Source organism: Tachyglossus aculeatus, chromosome 18 (assembly GCF_015852505.1).
Source record: "Tachyglossus aculeatus isolate mTacAcu1 chromosome 18, mTacAcu1.pri, whole genome shotgun sequence".
Taxonomy (NCBI): Eukaryota; Metazoa; Chordata; class Mammalia; order Monotremata; family Tachyglossidae; genus Tachyglossus; species Tachyglossus aculeatus.
This window is the reverse complement of record NC_052083.1, coordinates 14,315,814-14,337,299: the sequence shown is the minus strand read 5'-3', so window position 1 is coordinate 14,337,299 and position 21,486 is coordinate 14,315,814. Positions and strand designations below refer to the sequence as shown.

The window sequence follows — 21,486 nt, the reverse complement described above, 5'->3', positions numbered from 1 at the left end:
GCTCAGCCCTGGAGTCAGAAGGACCTGGGTTTTAATCCACAGCTTTGCCACTTTACCTGCTGTGCGACCTTGGGCAAGTTGCATGACTTCTCTGGGCCTCAGTTACCTCATCTGTAACCTGGGGATGAAGACAGTGAGCCTCACTGTCCATCCTGATTGCCTTGTATCTACCCCAATGATAAATACAGGGCCTGGCACAAATTAAGTACAAATACCATAAGAACATTAGAAGCCAGGTCCCTCTGATGCCAAGGTCTGGGCTCTTTTCTGTTAGGCCATAGAGCTTTGCTGTTACACCAAGGGCTATCGTGCTGGAGTGGTGATGAGTCTGATAATTTCCATGAACAGAAATCAACCACACATAAGAATAATGTTTTGCATAAAGTCCTCAAAAATGCAAAGTAACGTTAATACCTTGTACATAGTAAGCACTTAACAAATACCACTTTATTATTATAACATGCTAATATACTGAACATGATTTTAATGGCTCTGTACAGTGCTTAGACAGAGGTTCAAATCACCACAGTTTTCTAGTTTGTGACAGCCACATCATGGAGCTGACCTTATATGCCCTTCAAAACAGAGACCATTCATGGGCATAAAGGCTAAAAGACTGATACCCAATCACTGTAGAATGCTTTAAGGGATGAGGCAGCTTGGCCTAGTGGAAAGAACATGGGTTTGAGAGTCAGATGATCTGAGTTCTAATCCCAGCTCTCCCAATGGCCTGCTGTGTGACGTTGGGCAAGTCACTTCACTTCTCTGGTTTCCTCATCAGTCAAATAGGGATAACGTAACTGTTCTCCCTCCTGCTTAGACTGTGTGACCCATTGTGAGACAGGAGCTGTGTCCAACCTAATTAACTCGTATCTACCCCAGCGCTTAGAACAGTGTTTGACCCATAGTAAGTGCTTAACTAATTCCATAATTATTATAATTGTAATGATGTCAAGGACTACTAGAGACCAACTAGATAACGTTCAATAGCACTCCTCCTTTGTGTCTGGGATTCTATCATCAAAAGAGATGATGGAGGAGCAGCGTGCCTCAGTGGAAAGAACACGGGCTTTGGAGTCAGAGGTCATAGGTTCGAATCCCGGCTCTGCCACCTATCTGCTGTGTGACCTTGGGCAAGTCACTTAACGTCTCTGGGCCTCAGTTACCTCATCTGGAAAATGGGGATGAAGACTGTGAGCCCCACGTGGGACAATCTGATCACCTTGTATCCCCCCCAGAGCTTAGAACAGTGCTTGGCACATAGTAAGCACTTAACAAATACCAACATTATTATTATTTATTAAAAGAGATTACAGTTCTCTGAAATGACTGGCTTTTCACAAAGCATGTTGTGGCTTTCCTAATCGTCTATGCTCTTCTAGTTGGTTTCAGATTGACTGATCATTTATTCGAACGTCGTCCCAGGTATTGATATTAAGCTAAGCCATCCCTAATTACTAGGATTTTATTTTTCAATTTTTAAGGATGGGCACAAGCAGTGTGGCATAGTGGATAGAGTTTGGGCCTGGGAGTCAGAAGGACCTGGGTTCTAATCCAGGCTCCATCTCTTGTCTGCTCTGTGACCTTGGGCAAGTCACTTCACTTCTCTGTGCCTCAGTTACCTCATCTGTAAAATGGGGATTAAGACTGTGAGCCCCATGAGGGACAAGGACTGTGTCCAACCTGATTACCTTATATCTACCCCAGTACTTAGAACAGTGCTTGGCACATAGAAGGTGCTTAACAAATACCACAGTTAATTGCAGATCTGGCCCTCGGTTCCTCCAATTCCCCCCCAGCCTGAGCTAGTGTCTCTGCAGTAACATGCAGTAAAAGTAGGAAATATGATTTTTGCAATTTCCCGTTTAGTTGGTTTGACAAGACGCTAGGATGTGTTAAAGGCAACATGACAAATAGGGAGGGAGGAAGGTAAAAGTCCAGGATTAATCACAGAACGTGGAAGAAGACTAAGGACCTTTCTCTGAGCGGCTGTGAATAACGGCAGCTTTGCCCACACCGGCCCCAGCAGTCATTCAAACTACATTAAATCCAAATGAAAGAAAGTTAACCTTGACTTGTCTTACTTCCTTTCAGCAGCCCCGAAGAGAAATATAAAGATTGATCGGTCGATAGGAATGGTCAAAGAGGGCAGTGGTTATCTGCGATCAATAAGTCAGTTTCTTTCCAGATATATTTTTCCAAAATTGCACAGTAGAATTATTGTTTTGTTTTTCTTTTAATAATAATAATAATAATAATGGCATTTATTAAGCGCTTACTATTTGCAAAGCACTGTGCTTGGAGACAAAATTAAATGGGAAAATGAAAACGAAGCTGGAACCCACCCCTGCAATGACACAACAGCTAAAAAATAAGTGTCGGTGCAAGTAATCAGTCGCATTTATCAGGCTTTTACTGTGTGCAGAGCACTGTACTAAACATTTGGAGAGTACTATATAATAGAGTTGGTAGAAGTTTGTCCCCTCTCAGGCTTTGCACCTGAAGAGTTTCCAGTCCTCTAACAGTCTCAAATACCAGAGGGAGAGTCAAGTAGAGGCATACCCATTCCATTCCTAGCTCGGGCAGTGGCTAGCGAGTGGAAGGCAATCTGCTCTAAGTTAAAACTCACCCCTGCTGCGCAGCAGTGGCCCAGGAGAGAGAGTCGAGGGCAGAGACTCAAGGTTACTGTGCGGAAGGAGACAATGGTAAACCACTTCTGGATTTTTACCAAGAAAACAATGTGGATACAGTACCAGAACGATTGCTGATGGAGGTGGGGCATTCTGGAAGAGATGTGTCCATGGCATCGCTATGGGTCGGAGACGACTCCACGGCATAAGACAAGACAAGGAGCTCATAGTCTAGAGGGATGAATCGTTTCAAAGCAATCCTTGCTTTTCTCTTTGGTGCCAAAGCTCAGGGTGGGGGCTGGCATGCCTGACGACTGTTCTAGCAATAATAATAATAATAATAATAACTGTGGTATTTGTTAAGCGTTTGCTATGTGCCAGGCACTGTACTAAACACTGGGGTAGATATGAGATAATCGGGTTGGATACAGTTTCTGTCCCACATAGGGCTCACTGTCTCAATCCTCATTTGGCAGATGAGGGAAATGAGGCACAGAGAACTGAAGTGACTTTCCCAAGGTCACGCAGCAGACAAATGGCAAAGTTGGGATTAGAACCCAGGTCCTTCTGACTCCCACGTCCAGGCTCTATCCACTAAGACACAATGCTTCTAGACTAGGGACACCCTGGCGGGGTGAAAGCTGGGTTGCTTCTTACTGTTCTGGGGCCCTCTCGGTTGTGTGTGTGTGGAGAAGACTGGGCCCCAAATCAGCGCTGGCACCTCTGAGGCCATGGCACAATGTCAGCCGGCCATCAGCAGTGTTGTTTCCTCTGCAGATAGTCCAGCCTGGATCTGGGAGAGGCACGGAGGGTCCGGGGGCTGCCTCAGAGGGGGTGTTGGGGTGGAAACCGGCCCTCACTCCCACTGCTCTCGCCTTTTCAGTCAGCAAGACCCAGCCCCCATCAGGGTCAGGGGACCTATGGATTTTCCATCATCCTCTCTTCCATCACACAGCTCCTGCCTATTGGCTTACCATCATTACCTCAGTGTTAAACGCCCATGCCTCTTCCACAATGCCTGCCTGCCATTCTGCTAAAATGCATATTTGACTTCCACCCTTTAATAAAACTAAAGCAAGAGTACAAGCTCAGGATTAGTCCACAGTGAAAGCACAACACTGCAGTCAAAAGGAAAAGGTTTTCCCAAGATAATGGAAGCTGATGCATTTCATTTTAAAGGAGCATGGGTATAGACACTTCATATTACCTGTGTGTATCATATCTGGGATTTTTTTTTCAGTGAATTGCTACAGACTCTATTTCATCCAGGTTTCACCAAACCTCTTCAGGACACCTCCCTTTTCATCCTTCAGCACATAAGCTTTGGTCATGGGGGTGCCGATGTCAGATCTACTCTATCCGCTTAGGTAGGACCAAACCTAAAACCTTAATGATGATTTAGGGAATATGGTTCAGGATCCCAGGTGAGAAAGTGAACCAGGAATCTTGTCCCAAGACTGCCCAAGACTGCTGGGAATACTCACTTTACAAATCTACAAAAGGCAATAGTGAAAAAAGGAAATGCAAATACTTTAAATATCACCCTCGATAAATTGCCCTGTGCTCAAATATGCAAAGAGGGAGCATGCCCAGGACAGGAAAAGATGCTTGAGCTTTGCAGTGCAATTCCACTTCCTCTAAGTATCACTCAATCCCCTTCTTTTCAATTTATTCTTTAACATAAAGAACTCCTGGTTCCCTATTTTATCCCATGACCTAGGTATTTATAAGTTAATAACATTCTTGTATGGGTTTCATTGCTATCTAAACTGCAGATGAAATCAATCCAAAAGAAGTTATCTCCCGACTGTCTGCTTGAGGGTAGATTTCCAGAAAAGTGAATATTTTTGGGGAACAAAGGAAATCAAAATAAAGTTACATGAGGGTCGTAACACTACTGTCCCCTTTCCTGAGCGATTCCTGCCCCTGAAAAATCCTGGTATGGGTGGGATGGAAGGGAAATTTAGGCTGGAGGAAGAAACAGAGTAATCCATAAAAAAATCTGAACTTTACAGATAGAAACAATGGAAAATTGGATTTACCTGTGATCTATTATGTGTAATTTTAAAGCTGCTACTTGATGTTTGCCACTACTAAGTAAAATTGGTTTAAAGTTTAAAGATTTTTTGACTCATAAATTTCACGGGAAACCAAAATACTCTAGGATTCACAAAAAACCCCCAACAAACCATACTGTCCTTCACTCCTAACAAAAGACATCACGACTCATTTTCCACCGCAAACCACTTGGTCTGTTTTCATTATCTTCACACTGTTATATGGTCAACGCTTCGGTCAGTCAATGAAACATCACAGCAGTTTCAGAAATCAGAAGTCAAGTTTGCCACGCGTCGGTTATAATCCCAATCTTAGCCTTAAACAAAATGAAAGTCTTACCTATAACTTTTCCTAGAAAGAGTGACTTCGGGGAATTGAACACTATATCAGATGCGACTGGCAGGCTGTAACTTGATGGAGGGTAATGGTCAAGCTGGGGAAAGAAAAAACAAAGAACAGGAGAAAATTTTAGAAGAATGATCTGTTATCTGGTTTCATACTCACACTATCCCTAAGGGATAACAGCACTGTTAATAACAAATATGATTACTATTATTACTACCTGAAATTCTTGTTAAACCTAGCTGGACAAGCCACTTAAAACCTCTGTCCTGCCTTTCAGAGTTACCCCATTCCCAAGCCTAAAAGTGACAAACTAAACTGGCCTATGAAGTGGCACCTTGAGAAATACTCTGAGCAGCTCTGAGAACAAAAGAGAATTTCTGCTTTTCCAAAAGACACCCAACCTATGAGAAAAACCCTACCTATGGAACTCAGCCTCTTCTTGCACCTACCTGTCCTTCACTGCATTCACCTACTGTCTTGGAATATTTGTTAAGCACTTACTATGTGCCAAGCAGTGGGATAGGTACGAGATCATAATATTGGGCACAATTCCTGTCCTACATGGTGCTCAGAGTCTAGGAGAGAGGGAGAACATGTATTTAATCACCACCTGTCAGGAGAGACAACTTAGGTACAGAGAAGTTAAGTGACTTACCCAAGGTCACATAGCAGGCAAGTGAAAGAATCAAGATTAGAACTCAGGTCCTGGATCCCAGGCCCACACTCTCTCCATTGAGCAACACTTCTCTGTTTGATAAATCTCTTCCCATGAAAAGTTACTGCCCAAGTTTTACCCTTTGTTTCATATACAAGAAAGAAGAATGAAGGGGAGAGCCATATCCACACAAATGATTTTTTTCCTAACTGTCCCTGAAAGCAGGAGCCACGAAAACAGCTGCTAAAATGTCAATGTCTGGGAGAGAAAATTGAAGAATATATTGTAATTCAGGGTTGGGAGGGTAGGCAGGTCATTTGCTCTTTTTATCTTCTTTTCATTTTCAGGTGTTCTCAACATTACAGGTTAAGGAAGATGAAATTATAAATCCTCTCAGAATTTTCATTTTGAGAGGGGGGAAAAATGCTCTCATCCCTCAGCACATTGTGAAGCCTTTTTATGAATAGCTGGGTTTTCCTGCCACCCAGTGGGAATTTGTAAATCATACACCAGTAAGGGGAATTTCTGCCATTTCACTACAGCTCACGTTGGGCAGGCCTAGGGTGACTTTGCCTGATTTTGTCCAGAACAGTCTGCTTTCTATGAGTCGGCGCACCGTCCACTATGGATCCGACAACAGTCACCCTTTTTATTTTTATTTTAAATTTAATTTTATTAATTACTACTGTCAGCCCCATGTGGGACATAGAAGTAGCACGGCCCGGCAGTCAGAAGGTCATGGGTTCTAATCCCGATTCTACCACTTGTCTGCTGTGTGACCTTGGGCAAGTCATTTGATTTCTCCATGCCTTGATTACCTCATCTGTAAAATGGGCATTGAGACTGTGGGCCTTACAGGGGACAGGGACTGTGTCCAACTCTTTTTGTTTATATCCACCCCAGTGCTTAGTACAGTGCACGGCACACAGTAAGTGCTTAACAAATATCATCATTATTATTATCATTATCATATTTCTAGTTTACAGTACAGAGAGGGCACGGGCCGGTGAGTCTGTGACTGGAGCAAGGGTGAGAAGTAGCAGTTAGAGGGTGAGGGACCCTCTCTCAGGGAATGAAAACCTCATCCGTGATTAAAGAGGGACTGGTGATCAAAGTTCTCCTAGTATGTTATTCTTCCAGAACACTAGAAAGTATCCTGATTGTCTGGAAGACTTAACTTGCTTCTTGTGGCTGAGAAATTTACTCCTCCAAGACTGTAGATTCCTTGTGGGCAGGGAATGTGTCTACCAGCTCTGTTGCCTGATTAAGCCCCCTTTCTCTGATTCCTTCTCCCTCCTGCATCATCTAGGCGCTTGGAATTGTACCCTTTGGACACTTGGTATTCACCTTACCTTCATCCCCACAGAACTTATGTCCATATTTGTAATTTATTTATTTATATTAATGCCTGTCTCCCCCTCTAAACTGTAAGCAAGGAATATGTCTAGCAACTCTGTTGTATTGTTCACTCCCATGTGCTTTGCGAAGCAGCATGGCATATTGGATAGAGCATTGTCTGCAAATCACTTCACTGCAAAACTTGGGCAAATCACTTCACTTCTCCGTGCTTGTTACCTCATCTGTAAAATGGGGATCATGACCTTGAGGCCCATATGGGAGAGAGATTGCTTCCAACTCGATTTCCTTGTATCCATCCCCCAGTGCTTACTACAGTGCCTGGCACATAGTAAGTGCTTAACGAATACCATAATTATTAATATTATTATTCTATTATTAATAGAGTGCCCTGCACACAGTAGATGCTCAGTAAATACCACTGATTGATTTATTTGAATATAATTTTGATAGCTCCTAGAACATTTGCTATTTTATTATACATTATAATCACCAGGCATGAAAACAACCCTGATCTTCGGACAACTGAGTACCTACATCAGAACTTTAAACAGCAGATTTAATTTAACCTGTTGACACTTTGCCAGGCCAACTTAAGGACTGTGATGGAAGAAAGTCAATTCTTTAATGACGTTCTCTCAAGAAAAGAGCCAAGGCAGCCACATTTGTTTCAGACACAGCTCTTAAATAATTGATTTTCTTAGCCACACACTATTTTGTGAATTATCGAGGAGGCTGGGGTCTTACACATTCAAAGAGACTAACTGCATTCAATTAGAAAAGGAGTTTTACAGTGATTAGAATTGGAAATCTGTAGAGGATGCAGTTTAAATGTTCAGGTTTTTAATAAAAATAAGAGAACTCAGATAAAATATGAATGTTCAATATGAAAACCTCCAAGTGTTGTCATGCAAAACAATCACATTGCCTTTAAAATGGAGCTTCCCTAAAGAAAGTGGCTTAACTTGGCATATTCCACACGATTCCTTGCAACAGGCTCATTAAATGAAATCACTTTCAGGATATTTCTTTCTGGTAAATGCTGGTTCTTTCTCTGTATATTTAATTGTGGCTGTTTCTACCACAACTCAGAGGCAATAAGAGGCTGAAGAATGCAGGATCTAGATAAGAAAATAAATGTGACTCCAAAGGGATTGTCTCTATTTGTTGCCGAACTGTACTTTCCAAGCGCTTAGTACAGTGCTCTGAACACAGTAAGCACTCAATAAATACGATTGAATGAATGAATGAATTTATCCAAGGACAGCCTTATGGGGAGAAACTAGATAGTAGAACACGGGCCTAGGTGTCAGAGGATGTGGGTTCTAATCCAGGCGGTGCCATGTGTCTGCTGTGTGACCTTGGGCAAGTCACTTCACTTCTCTGGGCCTCAGTTCCCTCATCTGTAAAACGAGGATTAAGACTGTGAGCCCCCTTGTGGGACAGGGACTGTATCTAACTTGACTGCCTAGTAGCTACCCCAGTGCTTGGCATATAGTAAGTGCTTAACAAATACCATTATTAACCTTATTAAGATACTCAGATTAGACAGTCTGTTATCTATGCCAGTGATTGCAACGCTTGCCCAGTCCCATCTGGATTTGGAGTTCCACTGGGGAGACTGGTTTGTGGTCTTTTGTCTGTCCACTGCTCCCTTCACCTTCTCCTACGGCATTGGAGAGCGGCAGGGAGGGAGCCCCAGGGGCTAGGAATGGCCCCGCAGGACTTGGATGCAAAGACTTCGGGGCCAGAGATACTTCGGTGTGGCCTAGTGGAAGGAATAAGGGCTGGGAATCAGAGGAACTGGGTTTTAATGTGAGCTTGTTGAGGGCAGGGACTGTATCTACCAACTCTATTGCACTGTACTCTCCCAAGCGCTTAGTACAGTGCTCTACACACTTTTAGCACTCAATGAATTGACTGATTGATTGACCCCAGTGTGGACTGATGATTAAATAGAGTTTTCTGTCAGGAAGGATGGATGAGCTTCAGTTTTGAGACTTGAAGACTGAGAACCTGTAGAGAGGTATTGATTATAGCTCCAGTGCCTTGCTCAGTACCTTCCTTCTGCTCTACTCTACAGTCAGTCTTTTCCTGCCTCTTTAAAGTCAATCATTCAGAAGCAGTGGGGCCTAATTGAAAGAGCACTGGCTTGGGAGTCAGAGGGCCTGGGTTCTAATCTCACTTCTGCCATTTGTCTGCTGTGTGATCTTGAGCAAGTCACATAGCTTCTCTGGGCCTCAGTTCCCTCATCTGCAAAATGAGGATCTGATACTTCATCTCCCTCCTATTTTGACTAGGAGCCCCATATGGGAGTTGATTACCTTGTACCTACCCCAGGGTTTGGTACAGTGCTTGACACATAGTAATAACTTAACAAATACCACAATTAGTCTTATTATTATTATTATTATTATTATTCAGGTTCCATTCAATCAGGAGAGAAAAAGAACCTCTGTTGGGCTACTAAATAGTGCAGGACACACAGTAAGTACTTAACAAGTACCACAATTCTTCTGATTATTATACAGTTGGCTGTTCACCACAGAGGCTTAGGGGTCTGAGGGAGTTAATATGCATCTTTTAAAAATGCTTGACTTCCAGGATCATCTTCCTCACCTTGACACAAAAAAATCCGTTTAAGAGCTTTCACTGACCCTTTTGCAGATTTTGATTAATTTGGCCACAGTAATCAGGTAAACTGTTCCAGCTAGTAGGCTCACTTCTGCAGTCTTGCTAAATTGGAAGCTCCTCACCTACTCAGCCTACTGTATTCTCCCTAGCACTTAGTGCAGTGCGCTGTACACACAGTGAGTGCTCAAAAATACCACTGATTGACAAAGTGATAATGATAATGGTATTTGTTAAGCGCTTACTATGTGCCAGGCAATGTACTAAGCGCTGGGGTGGTTACAAGCAAATCTAGTTGACATGTGGAACTCAAAGTGTCAACCCTCATTTTACAGTTGAGATAACTGAGGTACAGAGAAGTGAAAGTGACTTGCCCAAGGTCACACAGCAGACATGTGGCAGAGCTGGAATTAGAACCTGTGATTCCCAGGCCCGTGCTCTATCCACTACACCATGCTGCTTCTCCGAAGGTAACCAGAAACTGGACATTTTTCACTGAAGGCCCTTGGTTTTGGAATGTTTTTACGTGGTGGAGCTGACAGAGGCTGAGCAATAATTTAGTGATTTACTTCCTCAGTTCTCTAAATAGCACTTCCAAGAAAAACACATGGGGGCCGAATTTCCTCTAGCTCACTCCTTTCTGCTTAATGGGGTCTCCAGCTGTCTTCCTCCCTTTTCCTCCCTTTCTTTCCCCTCTTTCCTTGGGGATAATATATCGATGATATTTCAATCCCCTATAGTCGTTTGTTTCAAATCGGAAATATCTTATGCCAGAAAATTAAGGGCTTGGGAGTCGGAACTTTCTGTGCTATAACCGGACATTCACGATGAACCAGAGGTGATATAACAATCAAAAGAGTTTGAAATATTTGTATTTCTATAGAGTCGATATATAAGCACTACTATTGTTAGAGTGAAATACATTACTCCTGTAGTCAGTTATATGCATTTGCCTCTTCAGCACTAGAGAGGTAATATCCTATAGTAGCAAGGAAATTCAAATTATCAACTGAAAACACTGTTGCATTTAGGCTAGAGATTACAACTCTTTCCACGGACAGTAGAAAACTCTAACAACTACAATATAATGCTTTTCTCTCATTAGTAGATCACTCCACCTACTGGATCAAACACTGAACACAATTTAAAGCTTAGTTTCAAACAATTCTCTGCTTGCAATTCTCTCTGTCATACTCGCAAACATTTACAAATGGGGGGAAAAATATTCTTTTCACACTTGAACAATGATCATTTTAAAAATGCTTTTGATTTCGAAGAAATCGGGCACTTGGGTAAATGGAATATTTTTCTATGAGTGGTGCCAAGGAAAGATTACTGACCCAAGGATTTATGTCTTTGATTTTATAAATAAGTTTTACAATTAGAACAGAATAAATTATTACAATGTGACACTGTAATTAAAGAGCCAATTTTTTTCAAGGCTTTTCTGGTCTGTGGATAAAAATAAGACTTGTTATATTTCCAATTTATGTCACTTACAATCAATTTAAAGTCCACCATACTCAGATTAATGGTTGTCTTAGGGCACATTGTTCTTCTCAAGTGATATGTTAAGTATTGCCAGAGAAATGACTTTGTTTTTGTTTTGGATTTATAGAGCATCATGACTCTGTGTAATAGACATCTTCAAAGATTCTAATAATAATAATTGTAGAGGGGGGCAACGGAAATGAGAAACAAGGCATGGGGATTGAGGAGGAATACAAAAGCAAAGGAGAGGGAATGTGGAAAATACTTAGGCAAATCAATTTGCCAAAATCTGTTACCAAGCATAATGCTGCTTACATTTGGTAAAACAGAAAAAGGAAAGTTTTTAACACACTTTATTTTTAGAGCACCTTCAAGATCAGGCTTGTAGTTTACCAGAAACTCAAAATTGGTGACTACAAGGGCCATAGTGAAACACATTAGGGCGATCAGACATGTCCAAATCGAAGGGTCCAACCAGCTGTTGGATTTAGGATTTTCAGGACATGTTTATAGGATAAAACTTTTTAAGGAACATGATTACCTAGAAAAACAGAAATGGTGTGTGTGTATGTATACATTTCAGCTGTTGGGGGTAACAAAGGGTGATTCAGGGAGGGAGATGCATGTCCACATTGGTAAGCATCTCAGAGGGAAGAGAAAGAATAGAAAAAAAAAGGCGTGAAAGGGAGGAAAATAGGTTTGGATTACCACCTTGCTCTGAAAGGGGTTCATGTAATGCTTCATGTAATAAAACCAAGCAGGTTTCTCAGCTCCCTGACAAGCTCAGGCCAGTAGGACAGGCCAAGCCCCAACCTCATAAAGTCACTGCATCAAGTTTCAGACTCAGACCGGAATATAAACTCGCTGTGGGCAGGGAATGTGTCTATTTTTATACTGTGCCCTCCCAAGTGCTTAGTACAGTGCTTTGCACACAGTAAGTGCTCAATAAATATGATTGAAGGAATGAACAAATGAATGAAGAGCAGTTAGGTGCTCAAACATTTAGATGACTATGATTCAGGCCCAGTGGAAAAAGCATGGGTTTGAGAGTCAGAAGACCTGGGTTCTAATCCCAGCTCTACAACTTGCCTGCTGTGTGACCTTGGGCAAATCACTTCACTTCTCTGTGTCTATGCACTGCAGTAGGTACAGGCTAATCAGGTTGGACACAGTCCCACATGGGGCTCACAGTCTTAATCCCCATTTTACAGATGAGGTAACTGAGGCATAGAGAAGTGAAGTGACTTGCCCAAGGTCACAGAGCAGACCATGCTTCTCTGGACTTCAGCTGTTGTCCAGTTTTACTTCATTCCTCCAAAAAGAGTGAGGGGGCAAAAACTAAACGGAGAAATGCAGGAGTCTCTTAATGCAAAGTACTTGGAAGTTTATAGAGTCTCTTGCTGGCAATGGAGGTGAACAGATTTCCTTGAGACAGTATGTTAAAACATATTTTAAACTTCTGGAAAATGGAAATAAACCCTCAAAAGTCATAATTAGGAAAATTTCAGAAGGATTCTACAATTTGAGCACCTGTCAGCGAGTCCAATTACTGCTCAATTTGTGTTCATTAACCATGGTAATTATTCACCCATATTAAGCAAGCAGATCTGGGCATAAATTAGAGACTCTGTCAAAAACTTGATGATTAAAAGCTGAAAACCTGCTTGCTGTTGCACTTTCCAAGTCACTTACTGTTTGAGACAAATTGGGGTGTGTAATACAAAGAGCAGATACTAAACCTATGCTTGATAAATAAAAATAATAATTGAGGCATTTGATAAGCACTTACTATGCACCAAGCACTGTGTTTACCGCTGGTGTAGATAAAGGATAATCAGATCAGGAACAGTCCTTGTCCCACATGGGGCTCACGGTAAGTAGGAGGGAGAATGGGTACTGAATCCACATTTTACAGATGAAGAAATTGAGGCACAGAGACATTAAGTGATTTGCCCAAAAAACACAGCAGACAAGGGGCGAACTGGGATTAAAACTCAGGTCCTCTGGTTTCCAGGCTAGGACTCTTTCTAATAAGCCATGCTGCAAAACCACGGATATTGAGAAACTTCTGGCTTCCAGATTAGATTATTTCTTCATTGTTGTGTTCCCTAAATTCTAGATAGACTCTTCCCGGCAGTTTTCATAGTGGGGAAAAGCTCTCTCACAAAGTCATTTAGAGGGTTAATGACATGGTTTTCTCAAGTAAGTAGCTTTACTCATTGATTCCATGCTAGATGATATCTAATAATTAGCTACATTGACCGAAATTTCCAACACCACATGTCTAATCAGGTTATTAAAGGGAATATAGATCTGAATCATCTGAACAAAACTAAAATTTGGTTTTTTATTAGTCAGTCTCCTCTGTTTATGTGCTTCCACAATTTGTCATTATATAGTGTGTTTAAATGAAACATCCCTAGGTACTTTCCGTTTATTGATTTTTTTTAATGCACTGGCTCCGCTATGTAAATGAATGTGGGTTTATTCCTTTAATGGCCTTTCAATCTAATATAACATGATCCTGATTCCTCCTATCATCACTGCAGTATTATGGCAGGGCCAGCCTAATAAGAAAAATAAAGAAAAATAAACTTATTTTGGGTGGTTGAAAAGGTGACATTCATATTGATTTTAACCGTAACATAGTTAAGGTCTGGGATATATGAAAACGATACCATTGTCCTCGGAGCGGTAGCTCTATCGGTAATAACTGCTGGTGAATTTGCTTCAGTACGGTGCTTGGACCTACGAAAAACACTGCCATAAAAAACGGGTCCAAGCCCTCGTTTTTCAAATGTGACTCCAGGCAGAGGGAGGAGAGATAGCTTCCTAGTGATCTCCAAATGCAGGATTTGTTTCAGAATGAAGGGATAGAGCCAGAGTTCTTCTGTCTCAGGTTGATGGCCTGGATTTCTTTCCTGGATATGTCCACCATTTTACCCAATAGACAATCACCAAAAGTGCCAAGTGTGGGTCGGAAGTGGAGGCAGAGGGGGTAACTTGACAAACAATGTGAAAGAGGACTTATTTACTGAGCACTTACTTGTGCAGAGCAATTAATCAAACTACTAATAATAATTGCGATGTTTGTTAAGACAAGCACTGTTCTAAACGCTGTCGCCAATTTGTACTTCCCAAGTGCTTAGTACAGTGCTCTGCACACAGTAAGCGCTCAATAAATACGATTGATGATGATGATGATGATGTGAGGTAATCAGGTAGGACACAATCCTTGTCCCAAATGGGGCTCCCAGTCTTAATCCCCATTTTACAGATGAGGTAACTGAGGTAACAGAAAAGTGAAGTGACTTGCCCAAGGTCTCACAGCAGACATGTGGCAGAATGGGGATTAGAACCCACGTCTTCTGATTCCCAGGCCCGTGCTCTTATCACTAGACCATACTGCTTCTCATTTACTGAGTACTGTACTAAGCACTCGGAAAAGTACAATATAACACTAAAACAGCGTTTGTAGACACTTTCCCTGCCCACAGTGAGCTTGCATTTATTTATTTCCATTAGGCTATTGGATAACTTTGAACCACCTTCCCTTCTTGGAATTATGTGTCCAAGTTCCAAAGACCTTTCTGGTCAGACCGGCTTTATTAGCCACCTGTAAACTCCAATAACCCATGTGGAAAGGAAAGTGATTTTCACCTGGGAGATATTTCTAGTGTTACTTCTCTGTGCCTCAGTTACCCCATCTGTAACATGCGGATTAAGACTGTGAGCCCCATGTGGACATGGACTGTGTCCGACCTGATTAACTTGTATCTACTCCAGTGCTTAGTACAGAGCCTAGCATATAGTAAGCACATAACAAATACCGTTAAAAAAAATACAGAAATGCTTTGGACACCAAAGTTTGGATGCTATTAATTGCCTGGAAGATTCTGAGCACATATAACCGAGCTCTTTTAACTGGATCCTTCTTTTAGGGCCTAAAAATGGTTGATTCTTGTTGTGATCAAATATGATTTCTCAATAGTTCCATGAGAGGGCACTTCAAGACCAACTCAGACACTGCATAGGTCCCAAGCTCTCTCCATCAGCAAGTTTTGGATAGTTTTTCTCTCCTTCTTGAGAGTTTGTGCATCATGTGACCTGTTGAGTCCTCACACCTCAAGCAGTGACACATTCGCTCTTTAGAGAGGAGATAAAACTTGGGTGAGATTGGAACCTGCCCTCGGTCGCCTGCTGTTTCCCTCACTAATGTTCGGTCCACTGCACTGAAGAAACAGCTTCAAGAATTACTAGCTCTGAGAGAGACTTTAGTACTCTACAGATGGATATAAAAAAATATAATGCATTACAGATTGAGTTTTAGTCTCCACACCAGATGAAATAGGAATACGGGAACCTTATCTCAATTTCCGAGTGGTCATTTATTTATTTAATGTGTCTGGGAAAAACACGAACTCCTCAACCTTAGGTACTAAAGGCTGGAAACTTTCTCATATTGAAAAGTATTTTAGTGGAGAGGAGAAAAAAAAAGCTATCTGAAATCCTAAACTAAATTAGATAGCCAGACCTGGAAGTAACACTCCAGCTCATTCTCTCTCTAGACTATAAGCTTGTTGTGGAAGGGAACATGTCTACCAACTCTGTTACATTGTACTCTCCCAAGTGGTTAGTATACTGCTCTGTACAAAGGAAGCATTCAATAAATAGGATTTATTGACTGATTCCTCCCACCAGCCTCTGGGAAGGCAGAGAATGACCCGACCCTGGAAAGCAGGGTCAGAGGTCATCCCTCCTCCAGAACTCATCACCTTTTAATCTCGTTGGACACAGCCTGTGTCCTACATGGGGCTCACAGTCTTAATCCGCATGTTACAGATGAGGTAACTGAGGCACAGAGAAGTGAAGTGACTTGCCCAAAGCCTCATAGCAGACAAGTGGCGGAGCCAGGATTAGAACCCAGCTCCTTCTGACTCTCAGACTCATGCTCTCTCCACTAACCACGCTGCTTCTCTAACAGTGATGGGTCACAGGACTGGTCCGCCCAGTGTGATGGGTGGTTGCTTTGGTTGCTCTTCATTTATTGTTTTGGCTGAATGTACTCCTTTATCTCGATTCCTCTGAGTCTGTCTTCTGTTTTTCCTTTTTGATTGTGAACCTCCTGGGAGCCAGGGACCATGTTTGAATACTCATCCTTGTGAACTGTCAGCACTTACTACAATTCTCTCCACACCGTAGGCATTAACGAGCGTCATCGATAATAATAATTATACCAAGGTTGCCTAGCTGTTTGAGGCCCCAGGAATGGTGGTTAAGTCTGCACAGCTAGATGCCTAAGAGTAAATATCGTCTGTGAAAATTTGACTAAAAATTTCAATTTTCTATATGAAAATAAGATTTCAAAAATATAGTTGGCCCATGAGTACATGAGCCTGCCTTTCCAAAAAGACATTTAAAGCAAAACACTACTGCTATTCCTCACAATGTGACACAGATCCACAAGAATACCAAAATCAATAAATCAACAGTATTTCTTGAAAACTTACTGCATGCAGAGTACTGTACTAAACACTTGGGAGAGTACGATAAAGTTAGTCGGCAAGATCCCTGCTCTCAAGAAGTTTACAATCTACCAAAATCATTTGGTAAAAGGCTGCCTTGCTTGATTTCTCAAGGGGATTGAAGGGCTTTGGTTAGTTTTATTCAGGAGGGACTATGTCTACCAATTCTGTTAAATTATACTCCCCCAAGCACTTAGTACAGTGCTCTACACATAGTGAGCACTGAATAAATACAATTGATTGATTTTATTCTTCCTCAGTCCTTTCTCCTTTTCCTCCCAACTGAGTCAATTTACATAGACTGGTGCCCAGACAGGTTTATCCATGCCCTTTAACTTCAGACCTGTCTTTCAGTTTGCTCATTATAAAATTCCACCCGACACTCTTAAACGGAACATCGAATATGACACACTCTAGCTGATTTTATGGTATTCAGCATTCACAATGGAGCATAGGGCACATCTAATATATCTTTTCACAGCTCCATGACCATTTGTGTCACTCTTTCACACCTGATAGAATCGTTTTTATAATTCTATCAACCACGGGTTACCGTGAATAATCACTGCAAATGCCTTTTTTATACTACGTTACTGGTCTTAAGAAATGAACATGGCACAAGCCCTATTAAAGGTGGTTTTGTTTGAAACAGAGACAAGAAATATGATAGGGGAAAAGTTTCTCATTTCTTCATTCACTCATTCAATCATATTTACTGAGTGCTTACTGTGTGCAGAACACTGTTCTAAGTCCCTGGGAGAGTACAATATAACAATAAGCAGACACATTCCCTGCCCACAATGAGCTTACTGTTTGTGAATGAGGAAGTATCATGTGGCATCTTCTTTGACTCATTTCTTGGTACACAGAGAGTCTGTGGGTAAATTAATGGTGGTGATAGCCACTGTCATCCTCATTTTTACAGATGATGAAAGTAAAGGCCCAGAGAAGTTAGATGACTTGATCAAGAACACTCAGCAGGCAAAAGGGGAAGCCAAATCAGAACCCAGGTCTCCTGACTACTAAGTCCACCTCTTTCCATCAGGCCACAGTGTTTCTCTATCAATAGATGTAGGAGACACAATCCCTACACACGAGGAATTGACAATACAACAGGGGAGATGGATGTATAATTATTTGCAGGTAGGAGGAAGAAAAACTTAAACAGTTGAGTAGCTTGACACTTCAAAGAAACAGGATGCAGAAAAGACAGGAAGGAGGCCAGCAGAGTGTCATATGACTCAGAGAAGACCCCAAAACTTGATGATTGGATCTCCACCTGATCAACTGTTGGCTTGTCAGGCTTTATGCTCCTTATCCTCTTATCCCATCCTTCTTCTACCCTCAGGGTGTCACAGCAGCCTCCAGGATTTAGGCTGGCCGGGGAAGAGATTTGGGTAAGGAAAATAAGCTGCTCCCAACCCTCTCTTCTGCGTGGCCTCACTGCGGCTTAGTGGGTAGAACACAGGCCTGGGATCCACAAGGACCTGGGTTCTAATCCTGCCTCAGCCACTTGTCTGCTGCGTGATGTTCAGCAAATCACTTCACTTCTCTCTGCCTCAGTTTCCTTGTCTGTAAAATGGGGATTAAGACAGTGAGCCCTATGTGGGACAGCGACTGTTTATAACCTGATTAACCTGTACCTTCCCCAGCACTTAGAATAGTGCTTGGTAAATAGGACGTGCTTAACAAGTATCATAGTTATTGTTATTAGTCTCTAGCACCAACCTACTCACTGTACCTCAGTCCAATCCAATTTGTTTGTATCCACCCAGTGCTTAGTGTACTAAGCACTGGCACACAGTAAGCACTTAACAAATACCACCGTTATTATTGTTATCTCACCACCTACCTCTTGCCCACGTCCTTCCTCTGGCCAAGGACTCTGTCATCCTGCATATGTGACAGACCACCCTTCTCCCCACTTTCAAAGTCTTATCAAAATTGCATCCCCTCTAAGTAGCCTTTCTTTCCTTAATGGTATTTGCTAAGTGCTTACAATGTGCCTGGCACTGGGGTAGATACAAGATACTCAGGTTGGACACAGTCCATGTCCCCCATGGGGCTCACAGTCTTCACCCCCATTATACAGACGAGTTAACTGAGTCACAGAGAAGTCACGTGACTTGCCCAAAGTCACACAGCAGACAAGTGGAGGAGCTGGAATTAGAACCCAGGTCCTCGGACTCCCAGATCGTGGTTTTTCCACTAGGTCATGCTGCTTCTCCAGTTGGTCTTCCCTGACTAAGCCCTCGCTTCTCCAACTCCTTGTCCCCTTTGCAGGGCTTATGAACGTGGAGCTGTACCTCTTAAGCACTCTGTATTTACCCCACCCTTAGTCTCACAGCACTTATGTACATATCTGTAAATTATATTAATGTCTGTGAGCTTACTGTGGGCAGAGAACGTGTTTACCAACTCTGTTGTACTGTACTCGCCCAAGCACTTAGAACCGTGTTCTGATCATGGTGATGATGATGTATGTCTCCTGCTCTAGACTGTAAGCTCCATGAGGGCAGGGGATGTGTTAACCAATTCTGTTGCATTGAACTCTCCAAATTATTATAATTATTGCAAATTATTATAATTATTGGTATCATTATTCATGTATTTGTTAAGCACTTGCTATGTGTCAAGCATGGTTCTAAGTATTTTTTTAATGGTATCTGGTAAGTGCTCACTATGTGCCAGGCACTGTACAAGGCACTGGGGTAAATGCAAGCAAAGCCGTTTGGACATAGTCCCTGTCGCACAAAGGGCTCCCAGTCTTAATCCCCATTTTACACATGAGGTAACTTAGGCACACAGAAGTGAATGATTTGCTCAAGGTCACACAGTAGACAAGTGGCAGAGCAGGGATTAGAACACAGGCCCTTCTGATCCCCAGACCTATGCTCTACCCACTAGGCCACACAGGTTCTTCTACTGCGGTAGATACAAGTTAGGCTGGAGACAGAATCTGTCTCACATAGGGTTCACAACCTATGTGGGTGGGGAAAAAAGGCACTGAATCTCCATTTTACAGTGGAAGCTGAAGCACTTAGTACAGAGCTCTGCACAAAGTAAATGCTGAACTGATACCAGTGATTGACTGAGAGTGACTGAACCACAGGGCTTTCAGGGCTTCCTTACAAACCCATGTACTTCTAACTGGCTAATCGGTCAGGTTCTGTTTTTGGCCATTAAGCAATATTGTGAGACCTCTGTGGGACAAGAATTGGGTCTCATCAGATTATTTTGTACCTTTGGTCTTGTATCCATCCTGTGCCGGGCTTAATAAATACCATTTTTTTAAAAAAGTGAATTCTGCAAGGTTTGTTCAAGCTGACAATATATTTGCCTGGTGAACACTTGGCCATTCCATCCCACACTTCATTCATGAAGGGTACACCTAGAATGCAATAGAGAAACGTCCATTCTCTCCAGTATCTAGGAATTACATATATTTTGGAGGGTCCTTTGAGAAGATTTGAACATCTCTGTCATTATGCCCATGATGCTTTTAGAGTAGGACACAGGTTAATCATCAATCGTATTTATTGAGCGCTTACTATATGCAGAGCACTGTACTAAGCGCTTGGGAAGTACAAATTGGCAACATACAGAGACAGTCCCTACCCAACAGTGGGCTCACAGTCTAAAAATGTGTAGTTAATCTCACGTAAGCAGGAGAAGCAGCATGGCATAATAGATAGAGCATGGGCATGGGAGTCAAAAGGTCATGGATTTTAATCCCAGCTCTGCCATATGTCTGCTCTGTGACCTAGGGTGAATCACTTCACTTCTCTGTACCTCACCTAATCTGTAAAATGAAGATTCAGACTGTGAGCCCTATGTGGGACAGGGACTTTGTCTAACCCAATTTACTTATATCCACCCCAATGCTTAGTACAGTGCTTGGCACATAGTAAGAACTTAACAAATACCATTATTAGCATTATTACTACGTAAAATGACCTCAATGTTATGGATCTGTATTATGGCCCTCCCTGTGACTTTTTAATCATTCGTGGAGGAATAGAAATTAGAGAAACTTCTCCTAGAAGGACTAGAACATGTTTTAAAAGCAAATAAATCTATTGCTGGAAGGTTCGGTAGAAATCCACATCTCCTGAAAATGCTATAGGATTCCTGAAAGCCAATATGTACAAAGAGAGAAAACTGTCCTGCAGAGACAATTCCACAAAGCAAGGATCACCTGCCAGGTTGTTGCTTCTCCTATATGAGATTTAGATTTGGCTTTGAAGTGAGGCTTTGTTTATTGTGCTCTGTGATCAGAGCAATGTTCAGTATCAACATGAGAAATTTAACCTAAACAATTACAACAAAATAATACTGGAGGAGAGAATTTATGTTTGTAGAAGTTGGAAATATTCAAAATTTGCATGTTCTTGGAAATGGGAAACCAAAGACCCGTGTCTACTTTTTTATAGTATTTGTTAAGCGCTTACTATGTAATCAGTTTGGACATAGTTTCTGTCACACATGGGGCTCACAGTCTGTCCGAGGGAGGGGGATTCAATTCCCATTTTACAGATGAGGTAACTGAGGAACGGAGAAGTTAAAGGGACATGCTCAAGTGGTGGAGCCGGCATTAGAATCCAGGTCCTCTGTCTCCCAGTCCCGGGCTCTTTACCCTAGGCTGTGCTGCTATTTTGAATTTCTTTCCCATCCTGCTTGCCTTATTGGAGCCCACCTGAGCACAGAGCTCTGGTTCTAGCTAATGGGAACAGTGTGTTTGTGTGAGGTCCACTGGGGATGAAGTATAAGGCAAAAAAAAAATGTTTTCTTTTAT

At 42.0% G+C, this 21,486-nt stretch overlaps 1 protein-coding gene across 1 annotated transcript in view; it reads right to left on the bottom strand.

Moving 5' to 3' along the window:
* CNTNAP2 (contactin associated protein 2) overlaps positions 1–21,486 on the bottom strand; it is a 1,198,489-nt gene that overhangs the window by 91,090 nt on the left and 1,085,913 nt on the right. The window contains exon 21 of the mRNA XM_038760181.1: positions 5,028–5,121. Within this exon, the coding sequence (XP_038616109.1) occupies positions 5,028–5,121 (94 nt within the window). The remainder of the gene's footprint in view (positions 1–5,027; positions 5,122–21,486) is intronic.